Below are 23,841 nucleotides of genomic sequence, written 5' to 3' on the forward strand. Positions count from 1 at the left end.
AGATCTAGTTGCATATTTAACCCGGTAATTATTCTGGTCATACACATTAGATATTACTGCAATGTGAATTAGTTTTGCACTCAGATAATTACACAATGTTAGAGCAATCTTTAATGACTATCATCTGGAAAATATAGACTTTAAAATGTTAATGTTCAGTTGACTGGGATTGCAGCGATTTCTCCATACAGCAACTAATAACTAATCAAGAATAATGAAACCATTTAAAGTGATGAATTGTAAAGAACTGTTGGAATGATTCAATTTTTCAATTTACCCTGCTTTCAAGTGTAGCGCCACTTAAAAACTTTCTTTCAAAATCTTTCACTAGAGTGGTGGCTGTAAAAAGTTAGTAATTTCTTTGTTGGTGTTGATCAGTGACTGTGGTCAAACTGTATACAGTCATTTATGATAGATTCAAACAGTGAATAAACATTTTTAATGCCAAAACGCATCAAAACAACCACAGAATTGTCTTTTAGCTATTCATACAGTGCATACACTTCTCTGCAGTCTGCAAATTCAGCTTGTTCCATTTTTGCCAAAATGCAGCTACCCACACTAATTCCACATTGTGCTATAGCCCTCAAAAATTCCAGTGCTCCTCCGGAAGCTGTGTCTTTGTGTAAGCTTACAGGGGGTGAGAATTTGATACTAAAAAGACAGATTTTGGGTGGAGTAACACTTTAATAACGCACATTGTGCAAGTGGTTGTTGATGGCCAGGAGCGTGGAGTATTGGACTGCAGAGGGGCGGGACGAGTTTAAAGTTTAATTCCCACTCTGCAGTAAATTAGAACACAGCAGGGTAATGTCTGTTTATTCCAAATACAGCTGCCTGGGCCTCTCTGCTATCCCTCTCTCTCTCTCTCTCTCTTTCTCTCTCTCTCTCTCTCTCTCTCTCTCTCTCTCCTCGCAGACCTTACCATGGCCCCAGGATCACCTGGACCAGCAGTACACACACAAATCGCACCACACAAAACATACATTATGCAAACACATGCACATGAATTTAAAAAAAACAACAAAAAACTGATTCATGCATACAAACAGGCAAGAGACAGAGACACACTTTAGTAAACACAGTTGTTGTGCACTACAACAGATGCATCACAAAACAGAGTTCATTGCCATCAGTGACTTGTGGGCTGAACTTAAACAGAGAGGCAATTATACTGTGGCTTCATTTTAATTTCCATTGTAGGAGATGACATGAACCAAACATGCATTTTAATGAGATGTGTATTAAGACTGTTACAGAAAGTTTTTGTTTAATTACTTATTTGTTGTTAGATGCAAAAGTGTTCATTGCTGACATTTTCATATGTTCAGTAAGTTAGAAATATTGTGAGAAAAGGTTTGTCAGCACTCCTTTTTGTAAACATATGCAATGAAAATGATAAAGGAGGAAGGGAAAACAGGAAATTAAAAAAGCTTGAAAGATCTGGTAGTGACTTTAGAAAGTCAACTTACTCCATTCCTTCCAAAAGTAGCTGCAAACTGAGACGTTGCTATTTAATTTCTTATGTATAGGTCTCTGCTGCTCTCCAGTGGAGGGTCAGGTCAATGCATGTTGTGAACAGGAAATAATATTGTGGGGCCTGTTCTACATGACCTAGGGTGCTTGCTGTTGTGGAAAATTTGAGGGAGGGTTAAAAAGAGGAGTAGAAGAGAATTCAGGTGTATTAGTGGTTGCATATGATGTCAGCGTGTGGGTAAACTGGAAAGAGTGATACATAAAGTTCCAAAACAACAGAAGAGTGAAAAAGAGCAAAGGGAAAATATTATCATTAACTGAATAGTCAGGCTGCCAAAATTAACATTGAAATAGGCTTTCTCACAATTATCATTCCTCCTGTTCATACTGGTCATTAGAATATCCTTTCATAATGCATTTCCTATGTAATTGATAGGACACAAAGTCCACAGTCTTCCTCCTGTGCAAAAATGTGTTTTACATTTATCTGAAGCTAATGTGAAGCTTCAGCTGTAGCCTACGTAGTAGAAATGTTGACCCTGTATTAGCCAGCCTGCAGTCTATATCCTTATGTGGGGCCCTTCTGACTGTTCCAAAGTTGAGGCTGAAATCTAAAGGTGACTGCGTCTCACCATCAAGGCCCCTCGGCTTTGGAACCACCTGCCTGAGGAAATAAAGCTTGCAGAATTGCTAACTTAGTAGTAGTAGTAGTAGTAGTAGTAGTAGTATCATCATTATTATTATTATTAAATGGGCACCAGACAGTTGTTTTATTAAAATTGTGAACCAGTCCTTTAAGTCGAGGTCAATATAACCATAAATGGGCGTTTGTCTCCATCTACTGCGCAATGACAAGAATGCGTTTTATGAATCCAGTCATCACGTTCGCGTAGTTTCTACGTGCGCGTTCACGAACGAATGGATCCTGTGATCTATGCGTCAGCTGTCAAGCCGCGCACACGCACACTACAGCACTGTCTCTAAGCGAGATTTGTTTGGACAACGAATGAATCTGAAAATCCACAGGGACTCGGAACACGCAAAGTATGGTGACAGCAAAACTACACTCCTATCAAGCAAGAGTAAAACGGCTCGGTGTCAGGAAAGTGTTTTAAAGCAGGTTTACGTTAGTTAGATGAGTAAGATAAAAAAGAAGGCGAACAGGTTTTCCGGTTGTATCGTTGCAGACTTCGCTAATACGTTAGCCACGGAGTTGTCCTACCGGCTTCGTTAGCTGTAGCTGGCTAGCAAGCTAACCAGCTGATGCTGCGGCAGCTCTGTTGCACTCAAGGCAATGAGTTTACCTGGAGGTGTATAATTATTTTATTTTTTAGCACACTAAAAGGGATGTTATGTTGTGGTAGCTGTTGCGAAGTAGTCGGTTTGCTTTAGCTAAAGCGACGCACGCGGAGGTAACGATAGTGAGGTTGGGTTGCTCAACTAGTTATGAGCAGTTTCGACAGTACAACCAAAACGTCCACATTAAGCTCGTCTTTGAGCACCGACAGTAAAGGTTCATCGGTCAGCGCTGATATTACTAACAACAACAAGGAGTGGACTCTTGGCAGCGATGTGTTTTCATACTGTCACGAGATGAGCCCCATGGACGGTAGGCTGCAGGCAGGGATGTCGTCCGTCCAGTCCGGACTGGACGGACACCTGCCGCTTCTACACGCCAGACACCACAGTACCCAGGCTGGGTTGTTGTTGGACCTGACTTCCCCGACCGCCTACCTCGACAGCAGCTCTCTGGAGTACAGCGACAACGATGGGAACAACGCCGGTCCGTTGTTCGAGAGGAGGAAGAGGTCGAGATCCAACAGCTCCAGACACCGCTACAACGAGGTGGTCACGGAGCTTGGTGCGGAGGAGGTCCGATGGTTCTACAAAGAGGACAAAAAGACGTGGAAACCCTTTGTCGGGCATGACTCGCTTAAAATTGAGCTCATGTTTCGTAAATATTGCGAGCTTAACCCTGGTGTAGCAGGCTCCCAGGTCAGCAGCGGGGAGGAGGAGAGCGTTGGTGGGGAGAGCAGAGGGTTGAACGGGGCAGTGCCGGTGGAGACCAGGACCAGCAGTGTGCACGGAGGCCACGGGTCTCAGGACACATCCACCGTGTCCTCAGACGAGAGGGACCCTGACAGCATTGAAATCGACGTAGAGGCTGTCTGTGTCCGGGGAGGCCTCTATGAGGTGGATGTTAAAGAGAGGGAATGCAATCCTGTTTACTGGAAACGTAAGTATCTTTTAAAAAAACCTGTGATCAAAGTCTATAAAACAGTATTTTAGGTATGCATCAGTCACAAATCATGCTGGCAGGTACCTGAAGCATCACCAACTGAGTGCATGACCATAATACTAATACCTGCAATGTAAATATACAATATACACAGCATATTCTGCAGTATAATGGCTTCAGCATACAGATTATTAGCCTTATCACTTATTCAAAATGTAATTCCAGGCAACATGCACCCTTATACTGTTAGAGTTACATACATGCTGCAGTTTTTCCATTCATTCAAGTTAAGTTCTGCATTGTTTTGATGTTTGTGTTATGTCTGGCACTTTACTCTGGCTAAGTAGGCCTAATTACTTACTATTGGAATTGGCAACATCCAAACAGTCCAGGAAGTCAGTAGGGTGGGCTTAGCTAATCGGTGCTAACTAATTCATGGATATTTCCAGGAAAAGGCAGGGAACAAATGAAGGCAGTCACTATAGAGGCTCCAGAAAACCCTGACCATGATGAAAGGGTTCATGGGTAGCTGGTTCTTCTGGAGGTTAACGCCAAGTGACATTTTAGAGAAGCAGTCATTTCTTTCTGGAGGTGAATGCTGTGGATGTGTAGTCCCTTTGTTGTCAGTGAAAACCCTTGCTGTGCTGTTTCACAACTTGTTCTGTATCTGCAAACAGTGTCTTGTATTAGGTTTTCAAAGCACTGTATTTTGAGATGGACACTCATGCAGAAAGTGATTATTTTAACCAACGGGATATCACTTGGGGAGAGAAAGGGTTGTTTATGTAAAGGAGGGGGGTGTGGGGGCGCGGCAGGGTTTTTTGAAACAGTAATCCAGTAATACAATAACAGTAATACAGTAATCCAAAAAGCAAAACCCTGAGACATCTTGATGTAAGAAGTTAACAAAGAAAGTTTTTGTAAGGTGTCCAGGTACTTATTTGTAATAGCTGCATATTTCAACTCATACATGGGAACGTGACGCATGTAAAGCACACAGACTTATCTTCTCTGACCAGACATGAACCACCTCAACAAATGAGTGAATAGTATCTACTGTGAGCCTCTATCAGAGTTTCTTTTTGTGTGTGTGTCTATCTTAGCATTGCGTTAGACCTGTCTGTGACTTGGTTTTTGCTGTCACTGTAAGAAGAAGCTAAGCTGTTTGTATGTTTGTCCAGATTAGCAATTTCACCTTCTTCAAAAACAATAATTAAAAGGCTACTGTCTCTGGCCAAGTGTGCCTACATTCAGATTTGCTATTACACTCATATTCACCACCGTTGAATCATTTAATGATGTCAGTCAAGAATGTAATCAAAACTGGCCTCGCTCCATAAGCCACTGAGACTTGGCCCTCCTGGATTTGCCAGACTTGTTGGTTTAAATGGAAATCAGTTTACATCATCCAACACATTCTGGGAGCGTGAACAATGGAGGCAGTTCCTAGAAAGTGACTGGAGCAGCAGTGTTACTTCATAGAATTACTACACATGACATACAAAGAGCCAAAATAAATGAAACGTGTTTTTATGCTGCAATATATTCCCACCACAACCCAAAGTGTTATTCTTTTGCATCTGTGACTAAATGTTTTTTTTTACTGTCATACAGAACAAGACCATATTCCAGTGATGAGAGGCCAGTGGTTCATTGACGGAACCTGGCTCCCTTTGGAGGAAGAGGAGAGTGACCTCATCGAGCAGGAGCACCTGAACCATTTTCGTGGGCAACAGATGCAGGACACGTTCGAAACGGATTTGGTCGTCAGAACGGTCGACAGTAAAGATGGTGAGCTTTGGGGAAGGGAACAGGTAGAATAATAAGGTTGACATGGAATCATTTTCAGGAATGTGTGCCAGAGTTTATAAAATGTTTGCATGAATCAGCTCTTTTGAACAGCACATAAACATCCATTATTATAAGGTTTAAATAAAAGAAAGTAGATATAACTTGATTGTGATAAGATTTAATGATGAATGCTGTTTTAGAGCCAATATGTGGTGCTCTTTTGAGACAAAAGTATTTTTTATGGGCCAGTAACACAAACATTGTACACCTTTTTTACTGGTGGATTCACCAGTCTTGCAGTATTTTTTATTCCAGGCAGGCAGTACCTTGTAAAATAATACTTATACAGTGCTGTGTTAAAGCAGTAAAAACTTTAAATGCTCCCACAGGCATTATTAGTTATAAATTCCATTAGTAGTGAAGTCATCATCCTCACAATAAAGGCAGAAGGAAAGCATTGTAAGTCATAAATGGTGAATTATGTGACAGCCCTACCTGCAGAAATGAAAGGAACAGGTGCTTCTATTCATGTGTGCGTAGGTTTTTGTCATGTCATCCTCCCAATGTAAAGCAGGTGCAACTCGTACGTTCTGGCACGTCCCTCTCGCAGGGCTGCTTCAGGCTAAATGTAGCAGGCTATAGCTGTGAAAGGCAATAAGAAAGAAGGTCTTTGATTCAGCACTCTCCTTAAGGCAGCCAGATCTGCAGGACCTTGACTACTGATGAATGTGGGGGTGTGTGAATGTGCCAGATAAATAGACAGAGAAAAAGATGCAGCAACTGTTAAAGAGAGTGACCAAATGTTTAGTCTGTATTATGAAAACTGAGCTGATGAATGTGTCAGACACATGCATCAAAACAACCTAAGTTATATACTGACAGTTAAATCATAAGTCATATTCAACACCTTAGTCAGTGAATAGGTTAGGGATGTATATTATAAATCCATTCAGCTATCTATATTTTGTTGCTTTACCCTGACCCTTTATTACTGTCACTCCCCCTACTCAGAATAATTTAAGGTCTATAAATAAAGCCATCAACAGAGCAGAGGATTATAATACATTGGCCAGTCTTACTTGCTTCATCACCATTTGTGTCATGTACCCATTGCTAGTACTTCTGCTAGCTTCCTCAAACCTAACTGTTAGCTCTAAAGATAGAAATGAATGTTCCACAAGCCTTTATGTGAATGGACGCTTAAATATCTGTATATGCACACAGGCATATAAACAGTCACAGAGTACAGAATGATAATAATAAGATAACCTTTGAGATGTGTCAACTATAGTACAAAGGCACTCAAATTCCTTTTTTTTTTTTTTTACACTAGGAGTCCCTTCCATAGCTCAACACACAAATCATATGACCTTAGTTTGTCCTGTGGGTGAGATGCAATACTGCGAGATTGAACAGTATCGTATCAATCTACTCGGCACGTAGTGAGAAATCGCAGGCTTGTCTTATTTTACACATCCATCCCTATAATTTAATTCATTTCATGGATGTGGAAACAGTCTGTGTCCGTTTGTAACCTTCCTGATGCCTTTGCTAACAGATTGTTTTACACTCTTATATTTAGCTGAGCGTTAAAGCAAAGCGAGTGATCGATCCAGTTAATTCTCCTTGTTTCAGTCTTTGCTACAGGGAGCTTTCACAGAATTTTATCTTGGTACTAATCTGAAGCTTTTGCAGCTATAAGTGGGCTACCTTGGGCCGCATTTTGATTGATAAATGGATTATAAAGCGGTGCTCTGACAGTGTTGCAGTACATACATTTTCCCCGATATCTCTTACCGCTTCTGCTTCGTCTACCCTTTTCTCTTCTTGTGCCTCAGTAGATATCTGAGACTAAAGGTTAATGAAGCAGAACGTATATGGTAGGCATACCAGCATGCTCTGCATACATAACATGACAATGTAGGCAGGACTCTAGCGCTCACACTACAAAAAAGTGCAAGGATGTCCTGTTCTATTGATATAATCTCTAGGAATGTGCAGTATTTTATCATTTATTGATTTATTTGATAGCGTATTCTACTAAAGAAAAATCAATAGTAGTAGTTACTAGTAGATTTGACACTAGTTAATTCACAGTCATCAGAAGAAATAAGAATGTATTTGATGGGTTTAATGTATTTGAGATGATTTGATCCTTTACAGATGGTTCCCTTCATAAATGAATGTCTGATCAAAATTTATACAATAGTTTTAACCTGTAAAATATTTTATAAATTTCTTCCCCCTCCCAGATTCATGAGCCCTTAGTGGCTTGTCTGTGTTAAGTGTTTGTTACTGTCTTTAAAGAGAGACTTCTGCCATTTGAGCACACAGTAAAGTTGACAGCGGTCACAGATGGTGATCTCTTGGCACTGGCAGCTCTTATTTATTAGTTAATGAAGCTGAAAATGGCCACAGGGGCATTACAGTTGATATCATTATAAATGGTCTTTTTAATGTTTTGATTTGCATTGCTCAACTTTGATCTGTAGATTTTTTTCCCCCATGACTGTGGAAAAGTTTTTGTAATGTTTCATTTGAAATAGGAAAAAAAAGAGAACAAATATTTAATTAGATGAGGATCCCATTCAGCTATTTTAAGCCTTTCTGGCCCATGTGTATGCGAGGATAGAGCAGTAGGGCTGTGGAAACTGTAAGGTGTGTCCCAGCCCGTCAGGCTTCTCAGACGTCAAGGAAAATTCGAGCAAGAACCCAGTGGGTTGGGCATAAGATCATTGTCACCACTATACATTTGGTATTTCTGACGTAGGCAGGGCTTGAAAGTTTGCTTTGGTACACTCGTCTACAGTTTGAATAATAATTTAAATTAGCACATGACGCTGGGAACACAGAATGACTTATGACAAATGACTGAACACTTAAAATAACAGGTTACAACACTAATCACTAGCTCTAAGAATGCTATAAATATTTAGCCTATTTACATACCCGTTATTACTATGAGATTTTCTAAGCCTACTATTCATTGTGACTTGTTTGGTCTGATCTGGAAATGAGGAAATTGTATATTGCTTCATTTGTGTCTTCAGGTGACCCAAAAGCCCACACTGTGTCCTCAACCCAAAGGACAATCATACACCACGAGCCACCACACTATTTGAGGCTATTTGTCCCTTGTGACATACATATGAGGATATCCCAATCATTAGGGGAGAACATGTTAATGGATGGATCCATAAGTGCTGTAGTGCCCAAATTGACTTCACTGATAGCTATTAGAGGAAATAAACTTCCTGTGCACTCAGCAGGTCTCTCCTCCTCAGCCTTTCACCTCCACTGAGTGAGTCACTGCTGACATTTGCAAGTCTGATGTCTTTGCTATCAAGGAATAAATGATTTAGTCAGATTTGAGTTTTGTGGACTTTGCTGATTTGTTTAACAAATGCTGAGGAGGCCTTTTGAAATGACACTTACTGATACCTCATTGATAGATTTAATGTTTATGGAGGTTCTGTTAGTTCAATGTTGTTTTTTAACTAGTATGTAATTGTTTAGTAGTTATACTGGATATGAATGTATGTATTATACCAGTTATTTCAGACATCAAACCACATATAATAATATAAATGCTATTCTCATTGTAAAAACACCAGCATAGGCTTTAAATTACCAAACAAAAGCATATTTCTTTATTTCAAGTAAACTCCTTATGATTTATTCAGTCTTAATGTAACATTGATGGAAAAAATTATGTTTCTCGTGCTGTAACTCTAAATTGCAGCACAATCACAAGAACATGTGCATATGTTACATTTTTACATTCACTCCTTAATCTACAATAAGTTGTATTCAGTTTCATCTGCCAATAATAAGCTAGTTTTCCTCAAAGGTTCCTTCCTGTTTCATTTGGATTATGCCGTAGTCTCATTTCATTTCTCATACTGACCCCTTTGCAGTTGTTCCTTCCTTCTTGTGTCTAATTCAACGTCAGTTTCCTAAAACTGTGATTAATTATTCATTAACCCAAACGGAAACACACTGCTAGATGCTATCAGGTACTTAAGGTAACAAGGTTTTAAGAGTGTATGCTTTTATTTTTGTCTCACCTTTTTCTTTTTTCTAAACAAATTATCCTAAAATGTTCAACTTCAGGTCTCTATGCCCCATAATATATGATTTATTGTTTTATTTCTTCTTGTTCCTTTTTATTTTAGTCATGTATTTGGTGGAAAAACTTTGGTATCCCCCAAATAGCACATTTTTACCTACTGTATTCAAGTTCAAACAAATAATGTTATGTTAAGAAATGGTCGTTAACTTTATAGCATGTTTAGTCTTTACCTCACAGTAAAGACACTAGATTGCTATAATTGGTGTAATTCAGGAGCTACCTCCGTCATCTTGGGCATGTGTCAAGCAGCGCTGCATGTTGGACTGTAGGTTCAGTTACTAAGCATACTGCAAAGTCATTGCTTCAGTTTGTTTCTAAGGTGTCCGCCTGCATCCACCGGCCTCCATGGCCTTGAAGTGGTTATCTGATAGCAGCGCTACTTGATAGATTTGCCTTTTCAAGAGCGGTGACAGTGGTAGCCTGTGTGACTGACACCAGGGCAATGGCCATTACTCACTCTCTCTTGGTTGTTAGTTCTCTCCCACCTGCCCCCTTTCTACCTCCCTTTTCTGTTCAAATGGAGTGGATATCAGACGAGTGCTAGAACAACATGTCACAAACGCAAACGCTGCCAAGGTACTGTAAAATACAAAGTTGTTTTATTTTTTTTACTTCTATTGTATTATATCTGCTAGTTTGTACCCTCTCTCCTTGTAGATCCTAGGTCTCTGTGGAACTAGATTTTCCTTTCTTTGTGGTGCAGACCTCTAAAATCTAATATTTAGAGCTAGACCTAGGCTCAGTTAGAAATGGTTGTGTTTAAATGGATTTAGGCTGCTCTCCCAGTTCTCCATTGCAGCCTTAACTGGGCCTAGTTGCTAGAACTTTCCCCTTTGTGCTGTGACCCAGAGTTTGGTACCTACTGCTGTTGCTGCTTTTTTTTTTTTTTTAGAAAACCTGTGTATCTGTCTCTCATTTCCCTGCTGGGATAGTGAGTAGACAACATGGTTCACTCAGCCACTAGCACAAGACCCCTTTAATTAGTGGATCTGGAACAAATAAGCTTGTCTTTGGAAAAAGCCACCTGACTCTGCCCCTTTTTAGTTTGTCCAACCTCTTCACCCCTTTGTCTCTCATTTCTTTCTTACTGCACTCTCATTCCTTCGGGCATTTCGACCATATTGTTAATGAACCACCATCAACAGCTCCCGCTCTAAGGGCAATGAACAAAGCTCTCTGTTGAGAGCCAAGCACAAGTGATGAGCTGAACAGAGGAGCCATTGTGGCCCTTTACTATAGCCCCCTTACATGTTGTATAGAGTCGGCCTCTTAGATGTCCATCAGTGTCCTAGTTCTGGATGTATTGACCCTCATCAAAAATGCTAAACAGAGAGGTCTCAGCGTCAGTGTCCTCACCTCACAGTAAATCCCAGCAGCCATTGACATGAAGTTTTGTATCTGAGGTAGACCTTGACAGAACCTGTGTATTATCAAACATTACATTTTCCTGCATAATACAACCCCTGCAATAGAGACCTACAGTACAGCAAAAGTAAAAAATTTTAATTCAGATGTATAAACATTATACTAATATTCTGTCTTGTCTCCATATGAGATGGGGGGGAACTTATGAAGGGGACATAGCTGGCATGTTTGTCAGGCTTTAGCCAAACAATAATTCTAACTAATATTATGTTATTCCTCCAAAACTAAAAGTCACAGCCCCAGCTCACGACCATAGCACATTGTACTTCTGATTAGTTTGAGAAGCCCTTCCCTTTTCATCTCTTTCATTCCTTTCCTCCCTGCTCCATGCTTTCTGCTCCTTTCCCAAACTATCCCACACACCATTTCCCATGTCTCTGTTACTTCAACAGCTTACCCAGTTCCTCACTACACTTTGTCATATTGTTCACCCCATCATCCCTTACTTTTTAATCCTCTCCCTCATCCTATATCCCTCCAGTAAGTCTCTGTATCCATGTTAGAGAACTCCTCTAGTAAACTCTTGACTGCCAGCTCCTCAGTACACTTTGATCCCCCTTTCCTTACCCTTCCTTTCACAATGCATTGCCTTTCATTGTAAAACAGGAAGTGTCCTTATACCTTAGCATCTCTTCATCTTACTGACTACATTTTTCACTTGTATATGCCATAAAACCAGCATTCAATAATGATAAGTTTCACATAATTTATATTCTAGCTGGTCTCCTCCTCCTGTTTTACAGTGGGCTCTGCTATAAATACAGCTCAGCAGTCTAAAGTGGCTTCATCCACCCTTGTATTACAAGGGTGTGTGTAGACGTAATGGCAAATCCTTCTCTCCCCATCTTCATTTGTGAGTGCATGAGGTAAATAACAAAAGGAAGCCACTTTAAACAGTTTTGAGATGTAGCCCAAGTAGATGGTGAAAGGTACTCTTCCCAGAAGAGTGGATTGTTCCTCTTAGCTGCTGCTGTCATAGAGTGGTTTAGTGATCTGTGTGTGGTGTGGTAGAAATTAAGCATGTGTTTCTTTTGCTGCTGAATGGTTTCATTTGAGAATCTGAAAAGATAAATGGAAAAATGTGACACAGGAATCCCTGTGGCGTCTTTTACCTCAGGTTGTATAGTGTATTTGAATAAAATGGACATTAGTTTTATTTTATCAGGCTGGGTAAAAGGATATCCTAAATTATTTCAGAGGTCCTTCCCTTCTGTTATCCAACATTTATTTTGTCCCTTGACTCCAAAACTTCTGCCCTTTGACAAACTCTTCTTCCAGACCCTGCTTGTCCTTCTACTTCCACTCTTGCTCTGGCACTGGTTGCCCTGTGAGTGAACAGGGCGCAGTGAAGATGTAAAAGCCGTTAAGCCTCACTCTACCCATGAGTCATGCTTTTCCAATCAGGAAATTAGCCTACCGGGATGCAGAGGCTCAGCTGAACTTCACCATGTGACACATAAACACATTGGCTCTGTTGATATCTACTGTATCTTATTCTATTAATTTACATGGGAAGTTTAGAGACCGACAGCTACACTTAAAATAACATTTCTAGACACATTTTTGACCCATAGACATTGTCACATGTCTGTATAACCCAGGAATGTCTAAAATACTGGATGTCTAAGTATTGAGAAAACCTGTGGAAGGATAAACAGGTCTGACACATATATTATTTTTTATTTATTTACATATATGTTTTATTTATCTCTCTCTATGAAAGGTACAGTATGTACAAAAGACACTCAGAAGGTCTTTGTATCACATTTTGCTTCCTGAAGACTAATACCTGGAGAGCTGAATTTCTCCTAGTACTTTACTGTGTTCTTAAGGGTTTTAATCCCCAGATTGGTCCAGAGCAGTACAAAAAGCCACGACTGTGTACTGGACCAACGCCAGTGTCTTCCACCAATCTCATCTAGATGAACTTGACTGCACAGAACATCCAAAGGACATGCTCTAGGGACAGAAATAACTCTCTCAAGTCAACCATTTTCATTTATCGCTCTTAGCTTCTGTAGCAGATGGTGTCTCCTCTTCAGCTATATCTCTGCTCTTACTTACTCTGGTCCCTGCATTATGCTTTGAAGCAACAACCTGGGAAAAACTGAACAGAGAAATTCAATTCATATTATTACACCACAAGCACATAAAAACATTCAGTCTATTCAGAATGATGATGCTTAAGCAGGACGGACAAGCAAGAGCTGAAATATGCAATCACAGTATGTGGTAGTTTGATTTGTTTTTCCTTCCAATCGCAGATCAATGCTCCAGACTGCATTTGATTGAGCCGTTTGAGTAGATTGATCCTAGACTTGTGCTATTTTTTATTTAAATTCAAGATGATCACAACTTGGTGTAATTCTTATGATGTCTTCAATCTCTCTCCCTCTGCTCACCTTTTTAAAATTTGTAATCACAACCCTTTGTATTGGTGAACCTTTTTCCTTTACCCATCTCTTTGCCCAATTTCCCATACCATCTGTCAATGTCCTCACTCCTCTCTCACTGATCCCCTGCAGCCATCCACAGTCTGAAGCTGAGTCGAACCCATGTGGATTGGCACAGCGTGGACGAAGTCTACCTCTACAGTGATGCCACCACTTCAAAAATTGCACGTACTGTCACCCAGAAGCTGGGCTTCTCCAAAGGTCTGTAATGTACACACTCTCTTTATCTTTTCATATAATACAGTGGGCAAACTATATCATACATTTGTGTCTGTTTTTTTAGTTTGAAACCTACTGCTAGAAAATGATGTGGCTTAAATGATGATGATTTAATTAGGATTTTATTGAATTTTTGCTATGAGGGACTGCATTACTATACATATTACTTGGAAAATATGGATTATGAAGCTAGCAATGATATAACTTATGATACATTGGTGACCTTTTTTTTATTATTATTGAACCAAGTTCAAGTCACACATTTCAAAATATATTCAGTTTGTTATCCCTTCTGCTGGGGTTTATGCCTGTAGTTGCTATGATGCCAAACAGTTAGTCAAACAGTGCTAATCTGAAGCTTAGTTCGCGGCCATGGTAGCCTGTACTTGGATTTGAGCAAAATGCTAATGACAGCATGCTAACATGCTCACAATGACTGCAAACATGCGTTAAGGATTAAAGTTTTTGCCCTTAAAACACAATATTCCTATCCAGCTGTTTATGTGGCTAACAATATTCCACTAATTTTCTCATTTACATTCAGCCATGTATATTCCTATTAATGTCCAGCCTTGCCAACTGTTAGCTAGTTTGTTTACAATGCATAGAGCAATGCAAACAGCTAATTGAGGAGCATATTCTAAATGTGCTGTACACATGTCCAAAGATTGCACTTAAAACCTGAATAATATTCACATATCCCATCATCTTAATTGGAAAATGCTGCATTTGGAATAATTTAAAGTATCCAAATAGAATAATGTAACATTCAAATTGATATTAGTGTGCATGTTACTGTAGTCAGTGATAATGGTAACATGTTTCTGTTAATCATGGCAATAATTATGTTCAGCATCTTATTTTAGCATGTTAGCATGCTAGCATTTAGTCTTTAGCACTAAACACAACGTTGAGGCTTATGAAATGTTATTTTTGCAGGTATTTGATAATAAAACAAAGTTAAAAATAGATGAAAAAGTGGCATCACTAAAGCTATCACATATCATCCTGAGGGGGGGCATGAATATCTGTACCAAAGTTCATGACAGCCCATCCAATAGTTTCACCTGAATGAAATTGAATGCATAATCTTCCAGTATTTTTCCAATTCCCTGTGTCACCAGCTCCACACCTGTTCCCACTTTTCTGCCCATCTTATGCACACATGACATACTTATTACTGCATCCACAGTGTGCTGTCATTTGCTATTAATCAACCGCTGTTTAAACGTGACTGGGTACAGTTCAGTCCCTTAACTGGATTAGCCCAGAAAATTACACGGTGTCCATCTGTATTTTCAGAACGAGGTTTGATCAAATGGCCTAAGTGCACCTGAAAAGACGGCAGCTTCAGTCTGACCCCAGGACTGACGTTTGATCTGTATGGATAATTCTAATCTGATCTACAAACTCCCAGCTCTATGTTACATTTTCATCTCCTGCTCGCAGATTATGAGAGGCATTGGTTTATCTCAATCTCCCCTGACACACAAATGCTCATTGAGGCGAAATCTCCTTAGTGCTATCCAGACAGCAGCCAATTCCATTGGCTCTGATCACCTTGCTGCACAGCACATGACTGGACTAGACTGTAGATTCTAAATAAGGATACTCACTCAGCCCTCTAGGCACATTACAACTGCTGCCACTGAGTCTCAGGCTACAGTCACAGCAGGATGTTGTCTCACCTACTGGCCTCTTTGGACTCAGAACCACACATTACTTAAACACTGTCGCTCAGATATTTATAGCCTTCAAGTAAACAAAGTGGAGACATGTCTATCTAGCAGTGCAGTACAGAAAATACTGTAAAGATTATTAAATTAATTGTAAATGTTTTGTTTTTTTATTGCACAGTAAAATTAAAGGAGAAATCCCACCCAAACAACCAGCTACTGCAAATAATGATCCAACCCCATGCTCCCTCTCCTTTTCCAGCCTCCAGTAGTGGAACACGGCTCCATCGAGGTTATGTGGAGGAGGCCTCCCCAGAGGACAGACCCCCTCAGACTACACACATTGTCTTTGTGGTCCACGGGATTGGACAGAAGATGGACCAGGGACGCATTATTAAAAACACGGGAATGTGAGTTGCAGTTTTTATTAAGATAATTTTATTGATGATGTCAGTTAAACCACCAAGTTTTCACTTTTATTTTTACTTTTATTTATAAAGGACAACTTCTGCCTTTCTACTTTTTTTGTCTGCTTTTTATTTTTATTTTTACATACACACAAACCAAAACTGGTCCCAAGTTAATATAAGCACACAGTTCCAAGAAATCTGTCTGGGATGGGTTAGGGTTTGAATTCCCCTGAAGTTTGTCCGTCCTCTGTTCTTGTTTTCTTCTGTTCTAGGTACAATCTGTTTCGAACACTTCTCATTTTGTTATTCTGTTTTTTCTTTGGCTTTTATTAGCATGGCCTGCTTCTTCCTTCTTTTTATATTGTATTTCTGTTACAAAACCCTGATAATATCTTGTTCCTTTACATAGTTGTGAAATGAGCCTTTTTGTGTGGTCTGTTCCCTCTCCTTCTAACTGCATCATGGCACGTGTTTCTTTTTTGTTTTTTGTTTTTCCTCTGCTGATGACACCTAACAGATATCTACCTTTCTGGGATCGCCCTCTGATTCCAGATTACCTTTTTTGTTCACCACTATTGTCAAATATGTTACGAGTGCATTTATGGAATGCAAGACTACACCTGCGTTTACATCATGGCACGTGTTTCTTTTTTGTTTTTTGTTTTTCCTCTGCTGATGACACCTAACAGATATCTACCTTTCTGGGATCGCCCTCTGATTCCAGATTACCTTTTTTGTTCACCACTATTGTCAAATATGTTACGAGTGCATTTATGGAATGCAAGACTACACCTGCGTTTACATCATGGCGCGTGTTTCTTTTTTGTTTTTTGTTTTTTGTTTTTCCTCTGCTGATGACACCTAACAGATATCGACCTTTCTGGGATCGCCCTCTGATTACAGATTGCCTTTTTTGTTCACCACTATTGTCAAATATGTAACGAGTGCATTTATGGAATGCAAGACTACAGCGCTCATTACTAATAAACAGCAAGTGTTCAGGTATCTGAATTCAAGTGCTGTGTTATATATGAACAATGTAATGTCTAGTGGATTCATGAAAATACATGCATACTTTGGCGCTGCCTATTTTTCTGTTTTTTTTCCATCTTTTCAGTTCATCCAAAGCCACCCATAGTTATAGCTATGGAAGTTATTTCAGGCATTTCTCTCGACAACAATGCACTTGCAGCTTTTTGTGTTTTGTTCTCCTCCCCTCCTCTCTCCATCTTTTGCACTCTCTTTGTCTTTTCCTGCTGCTTACTTACTTTGTATTGTCAATCTGTCTGATGTCTGGTGGCCAAGAAAACACAAGGCACTGAAACTTGAGAAACCATGAACAAAGATTCATGTTTCTCAGATACATTGCATTATTTAGTGAGGGACTACACCATAAGCAAATACAGGAACAGTGCAGTATGCATGCAGCACAATCAAACTGAGGGAACATAAAAGACTAAATGCATCTTATTAATATCCTATCAGCTGAGACTCATGATAGCTCAGTGTTAAAACTGATGTGAACCGGTTACACCAATATCAACAATCCAGATTTTAAACATGTGCTTCCAGCTGTGCCAAATCTAACTTTTTAGTAGTTTGAGCAGCACAAAAAAAATGTATTTTCCATTGGCACAACTTTCTGATATAGATATCTCAGTATGTTGGCACATAAACTGAAAATCTAATCATAGTCTAATACTGCCCACTGATCCTTTAAATACCCTCCTGACTACTTTTGCCTTTCAAATACCGAAAGTTTAAATGAGGAACTCTGCCAATAGTAGATGTGTAAAGGTCACAGGCCTCTAGTGGGGAAGTTGCTATGACACAGCATTATCCTCACTTCTGTCTTCAGAAACCTGATAAAGCAAATTATTACATAGTCATCACCCGTTTATAGAGTGATACACCAATGATATCTCACTGGTTCTCATTGATGTGTAGGCTATAATTTAGGCACAGTCCTTCTCTACAGTATGTTTGTGTTTTTGTATGAAGATACACAGTATCTGGCTGTGCGTGGCACCACTGAAGAGGTCAAGCTGTAGTACAGATCATGTGGACTAGAGCCATGTGTGTCTCTGTGTCACAAAGTTACCGTCTGGCCATTGCTTGCGGCTTAGGCCAGCTAAGCAGGTAAAGTAGACCAAGTCAAGCTGCAGAGCACTTAAGGCCTCACTCCTGACTCCCTGTGGATCACAGTGTACACACCTTCCTCAGCCAAGAGGAAAGATCAACCTGACATGTCTGGACGATAACATATTATTCCTTTTATTTAAAACGTGGATTAATCTTAGTCCTGTGACTTTCTTTCCCTTGTCTCAGGTTTTCTCCTTTACTCCCACATGTGTGATGTTTCGAAACTCAATGCAGTTTAGTTGGGCTCAGTAGCCGCAAAAGAGGAAATAGCTGGAGTTTAGTGCATTATTCTGTTCTCAAACAAAGTCAGGGTGTGTCTCCTTTTTGAAAAAGCATTTTAAAAAAACCTAGTATGTCAGAGCAGCTCACCGCCCAATCAATTCCAAAGTACAGAAAGCTCTGTAATTCAGCACTCAGCATTTAAGTTTCCCTGCAGACACTCTCGCCTGTAAATACTTCTGTCAAACCTGCATTAGGTTTCCAGTCACCTAAAAGCTTCTCAGCCTCCATTTACCCATGTCAACACCCTAACTCACCCTCTGTCTCTTTGTGTATTTAGTGCATCCTGCGAGCTAATGCTGCCCCATAGTGTGTGTGTGTGTGTGTGTGTGTGTGTGTGTGTGTGTGTGTGTGTGTGTGTGTGTGTGTGTGTGTGTGTGTGTGTGTGTGTGTGTGTGTGTGTGTGTGTGTGTGTGGTATGAGGGGATCTGCTGCATCAGTGAGCAGTAAAATGGGCGATGTTCTTCTGTTCCTGACAGTCATTACAATTTGCAAGAGCGCAAAACAGACTCCCTAGTCAGTTTATAGCAAGGCAGAATATACAGAGAATAAAAATATATATGTAAAAAAATACACTGAATCTTACATATTGTGTGTCTATTCAGGCTGAGGGAGGGTGTGAGGAAGATGGAGGAGAAGCACTTTTCAGAGCACAATGATGAACATGTGGAGTTCCTGCCTGTGGAGTGGCGCTCCAAGCTGTCTCTGGATGGAGGTAAGTGATTTAGTAGTAGAGTATTTGTGCATTTGTGTGCTTGTATGAATGTATTTAATCCTGCTTATTTTTCGTTTGGTGTGTGCTTTCAGGTGTGATTACTTTAAGGGTGTTTTGTTAACTCTGTGTACAATGGGTGTATTTAAGTTGTTCTCCTGTGTCAGTCTGACCTATCCTAATGTATGCAGTGTAATTTATTCAGTAATAAATAAACATGGTGAGATCCAAGCTCACCAACACACAAGTGTTTAAAAAGTGTTTGTTGATCCCATGCATAAATACAGACACCACTGTGTGACATTAAAGCTCTGTTTTGTACTGTGATATTGGTGTTATGTTTTTGTAGATACGGTAGACTCAATCACACCAGACAAAGTGAGAGGACTAAGAGACCTTCTCAACAGCAGCGCCATGGACATCATGTATTACAACAGCCCCCTTTACCGGGATGAGGTGAGATACACACACGCATAAAAGGGTTTTTCAAATTCAGTGATGCACTGTCTCACCTTATAACTTCTCTACTCTCTCTCTCTCTAGATTACTAAGGGCCTAACACAGGAGCTAAACCGACTGTACACACTTTTCTGCTCCCGGAACCTTGAGTTTGAGGAAAGGGGAGGCAAGGTGTCCATTGTGTCTCACTCCCTCGGCTGCGTCATCACCTACGACATCATTACAGGCTGGGATCCTGTGCGCTTCTGTCTGCAGGAGCACCACGCTGTGGAGGAGGACCTGGACCTGCGCTGGATGTCCTATGAAGAGAGACATCTTTTACAGCAGTTGCGGCACACTAGAACTAAGTAAGATTGGCTAGTCTAGACCAGTGACTACTAGCTTGAGCCTCTGGACCTACAGAGGACTGAAGTCATGACGTCATATAGGCTATCTTCTTTTTCACAAACTTTTGGAATTTAATACAGTCTCTAATTCAGCTTTTTTTTTTTTTAAATTAAGATTGTTCCTGGGGTACTTTATGTATTCTAAGATAAATCAGCACCCACAATAGCACTTACTGTCTACTTTGTGAGTAGACAGTACATAAAACTACAGATTCCATGTAAACAGCATGGCGGCATGTGTACTTCCATAACCATTTTGTTTCATTCAGATCCAAAGAAGGGAAAAAATTAACTAACTAGACATTTAGATTGGACTATGTCAATTTCATAATTTATCTTCAGCTTGAAAAATAAATAACCCATGCTGTTCATATCTTTCCAACTACTCTTTGCTCCAAATTTATCATCAAACCTTTGTCTCTATCTTTGTCACACATAATACACCATGTACTGTCAGCTCTTCTCCTTCTGTTGTGTGTCTTGTTAGAGTTTATGAGGCAGCATGGTTTTGTGAAGGGAAGAGGTTCTTAATATAGCTCACTCACACCACCTTCCCCTCTGTTTGTACAGTATTATTTACTGTGTGCACCATTACCTTAGTGAAAGAGAAGCGGCTGGCAAAGTGGTTGATGATCTGAGTGGTACAAAGACTGGCTTCAGAGAGTGTATTATGTCTAGGTAGCTTGAGTTAATAGCAGATTCTAAAGGGATATGTCGCATTACATATGGAGCATTATTTTGGAGTTAATGATCAAACTTAAGTTGAAGTTTCTGTACACTGAGCCCCTTTCTGCCTCTAACAGGTTACGAGAGCTGGAAAATCAACTTGAAACCCTGGAAGCCTCTAAACCATCAGCACCCCCAGCACTCAAATTTAAGGTAAGGTTTACAACTGTCATACAGTATCTACTAATCATACAATATCTATACCATTACAATGTGACACTAAATGGATAAATATTAGCACTTAGCAATGTATATCATCTTAATACTGTTTGTCTTTCAGGTGGAGAATTTCTTTTGCATGGGTTCTCCTCTGGCAGTGTTTTTAGCCCTGAGAGGGATCCGCCCTGGTGCCAGCTGCCACCAGGACCACATCCTGCCCACCTCCATCTGCAGCAGGCTCTTCAACGTCTTCCATCCTACAGATCCTGTGGTCAGTTATCCTCTGATTGCCCCCAACCCTTACAGATTCTCTCTCTCTCTCTCTCTCTCTCTCTCTCTCTCTCTCTCTCTCTCTCTCTCTCTCTCTCTCTCTCTCTCTCTCTCTCTCTCTCTCTCTCTCTCTCTCTCTCTCTCTCTCTCTCAGTTATCCTCTGATTGCCCCCAACCCTTACAGATTCTCTCTCTCTCTCTCTCTCTCTCTCTCTCTCTCTCTCCTCTCTCTCTCTCAGGGTTATGACAGCAAGTCTAGATTTCTTTTCTTCTTGTTGTTTTTTTTGTTTTTCATTTTTTACTTACGCCACACACATTTGTGGTGTGCTTTTTTCCACTGTGCTCTGCTGGTCAAAACCAACTCTCACAACAGTCACATTTTCACTCAAGATAATTTGGTCATCTATCTGTAAGCTAACTGGAGTTTCATTTCTCTTTTCAGGCCTACAGATTGGAGCCGCTCATCCTCAAACATTACAGCAATGTTTCACCTGTTCAAATACACTGGTAGGAACTTGAATCTTAATCTTACATTGCATTATCATGAATATCATCTTGAATACACACAGGAATATATATGTTCTGAATATTTTGGGTTGGTTTCCTCCATCAGGTGCAGTGCCACTAACCCCACACCTTATGATGAGATACGGCCTACTTTCCTGAACCCAGTCAAAGACCCAGCATCTGACACGGAGAGCATCCCCAGCCCGAGCACGTCTCCAGTCCTGCCCCGAAGGCACTATGGAGAGTCTATCACCAATTTGGGCAAGGCCAGCATACTGGGTAAGACAATAGCATAACTTTTGATATTCTGATACAAACTCTGATGATGCACATGACTAGATAGCTCATGTCAACATCAGCATCTATCACTATCTTGGAAGGAATCAGTACAAAAGTATATGTGATAGTTTTAGGGTTACACAGCCCTGAAAAGGCTGGTTTTATATGGTTCATAACTGCATACTTGTCCAGGTTATATTCAACTATTATAAATGTGTGGGGATAGGCTAATGTAGTGAAATGTATCTAGTGTGGAGAAGAAAGAATATTCTGTTCTCATTAATATGTTATTGTTTTTAAATAAGATGTTCCTTTTGATGACATGTGTCAACAGGGCCATCATGTGGAGAAATGGAGAATTGATGCAAATACCTGTTGCCCTGTACTTTTAAATAAAGAGTTGTTTTTTGTTTTTTCTACCTCTCTTTTGCGTCACTCTGAACTGCATTCCACCCAGCTAACCTCTTTTTTTTTTCTTCCTCTCCCCTCCATACTCCGTCACTGTAGGAGCGGCAAGCATAGGGAAGGGCATTGGAGGCATCCTCTTCTCACGTTTCTCACGCTCCAACAGCCAACCTTCAGTGTCATTAGGACTTGAGGGAGTGGTCAACACTGAAGAAGAGGAGCAGAAGCGGACAGAAAGCCAGTCTGCATACGGTCTCTCCACCTTGATTCGACCGACCTCACCTACTGCTGACACATCATGTTAGTTCAATTATTATACCTGCCCAACCCCAAGCAATCATAGACAAAGTCCCACTTTTATTTAGTTGGTTGATAATTTATACATTCAAACATGTTTAAAAAGCATTAGTTATTATCTGATAAATGTATTTCATGAAAGTAACAATAATATCTCTGTTTCTGTCTTCAGTGGAGCTGGAGCGCCGCATCGACTTTGAGCTCCGAGAGGGTCTGGTGGAGAGCCGCTATTGGTCAGCAGTGACCTCACACACAGGCTACTGGTGCTCACATGACATAGCACTCTTCCTGTTGACCTTCATATACAAGCAGAACGTGCCCTCTGACCCAGCAGAAGATAACCTGGAGCCAGACTGAGGCAGCTCGTTAATTTCAACACATACACACTTGAATGATGTCATCTTTTTCAGAAGATGCAGAACTAGACTTTATTCATTTATTTTTATGCAGACAAACTGTTCAAATACTCTAATAATCCCTTTTTTCTCCCTGTTATCCAGCTCTTTGAACACTTGGGAATCATTAATGACAAACTGACTCAAACTTTCATTCCAAGATGTGCATTTTTGTCTCTTTTTGTGTAGTTTGTACACAATCTCTCACCCTAAGGGTGACAGTATCGGACCAGGAACCCCTAAGGAGGTGCACCCTTTGCCAGTATGACCACAAGCTATAAGAGTTTATTGTACTCAGTTGCAGAAAGTTCTCACTTCCTCCCTAAAATGTCAACCATAACTCAAACAGTTACAGCCTGTTCATTAAGTGTCCATGAGTTTCCTATTAATCATAGAATCAATGCTTCAATCTAGCCTCTCTCCTGCAGACTCAGTCTGGAGCCTTTTAACACGGTTGCCTGATCCCCGGTCACTGAGGCTATCAGTTCTGTGTCTGATCTTTTTCACCTTTTTCTTTGAAATGATGGAAGCAAAAATTGTCAGGAAATAGTGTTTTTATCTTTAAAATGAACCTTTAGCTACAACATCTGAAAAACTTGCTGACAAGCAAGCACAATGCCTTTCAAAGTCAGCCAAACAATGTAGAATATTTCTGTTTAGTTTTTCTGAACAAAAACGTAGGCCATTATCCCTTTAATAATGTTTTGGAAGTCTGAGGAAAGACATCAAGACAACAAATATGCTACTTATAGTTTGTTTTTCTTCCTCTGATAATTTTCTTTAAATGTTCACCTCTTTGTAAGAAACATAAGTTTGGCTCTTACAAAAGATATGCACCAATTAAAAAAAAAATTATAAATATATATATATATATATATATATATATATATTTATATTTATATATATATATATATATATATATTTATATTTATATATATATATATATATATATATATATATATATATATATATATATTTATATTTATATATATATATATATATAT

At 39.9% G+C, this 23,841-nt stretch overlaps 1 protein-coding gene across 1 annotated transcript; it reads left to right on the forward strand.

The window, feature by feature from the left end:
* Nucleotides 1–2,901: 2,901 nt before the first annotated feature.
* On the forward strand, nt 2,902–22,937 carry ddhd1a (DDHD domain containing 1a). Its single transcript, XM_053335680.1, has 14 exons — nt 2,902–3,712; nt 5,330–5,506; nt 10,113–10,214; nt 13,589–13,717; nt 15,674–15,821; nt 18,848–18,957; nt 19,304–19,410; nt 19,498–19,760; nt 20,603–20,678; nt 20,806–20,955; nt 21,397–21,461; nt 21,568–21,740; nt 22,248–22,445; nt 22,615–22,937. Exons 1-14 carry the CDS (start codon nt 2,923–2,925, stop codon nt 22,797–22,799), a joined length of 2,673 nt encoding a protein of 890 aa, XP_053191655.1. The 5' UTR covers nt 2,902–2,922; the 3' UTR covers nt 22,800–22,937.
* The last annotated feature ends 904 nt before the right edge of the window (nt 22,938–23,841 follow it).

Source organism: Scomber japonicus, chromosome 16 (genome assembly GCF_027409825.1).
Source record: "Scomber japonicus isolate fScoJap1 chromosome 16, fScoJap1.pri, whole genome shotgun sequence".
Classification (NCBI taxonomy): domain Eukaryota; kingdom Metazoa; phylum Chordata; class Actinopteri; order Scombriformes; family Scombridae; genus Scomber; species Scomber japonicus.

Coding starts and splice junctions, on each gene's coding strand:
- ddhd1a (XM_053335680.1), top strand. CDS start 2,923: ATGAGCAGTTTCGACAGTACAACCAAAACGTCCACATTAAGCTCGTCT. Junction 20,679..20,805: donor CCCCAGCACTCAAATTTAAG/GTAAGGTTTACA, acceptor TTTGTCTTTCAG/GTGGAGAATTTCTTTTGCAT. Junction 21,462..21,567: donor TCACCTGTTCAAATACACTG/GTAGGAACTTGA, acceptor TTCCTCCATCAG/GTGCAGTGCCACTAACCCCA.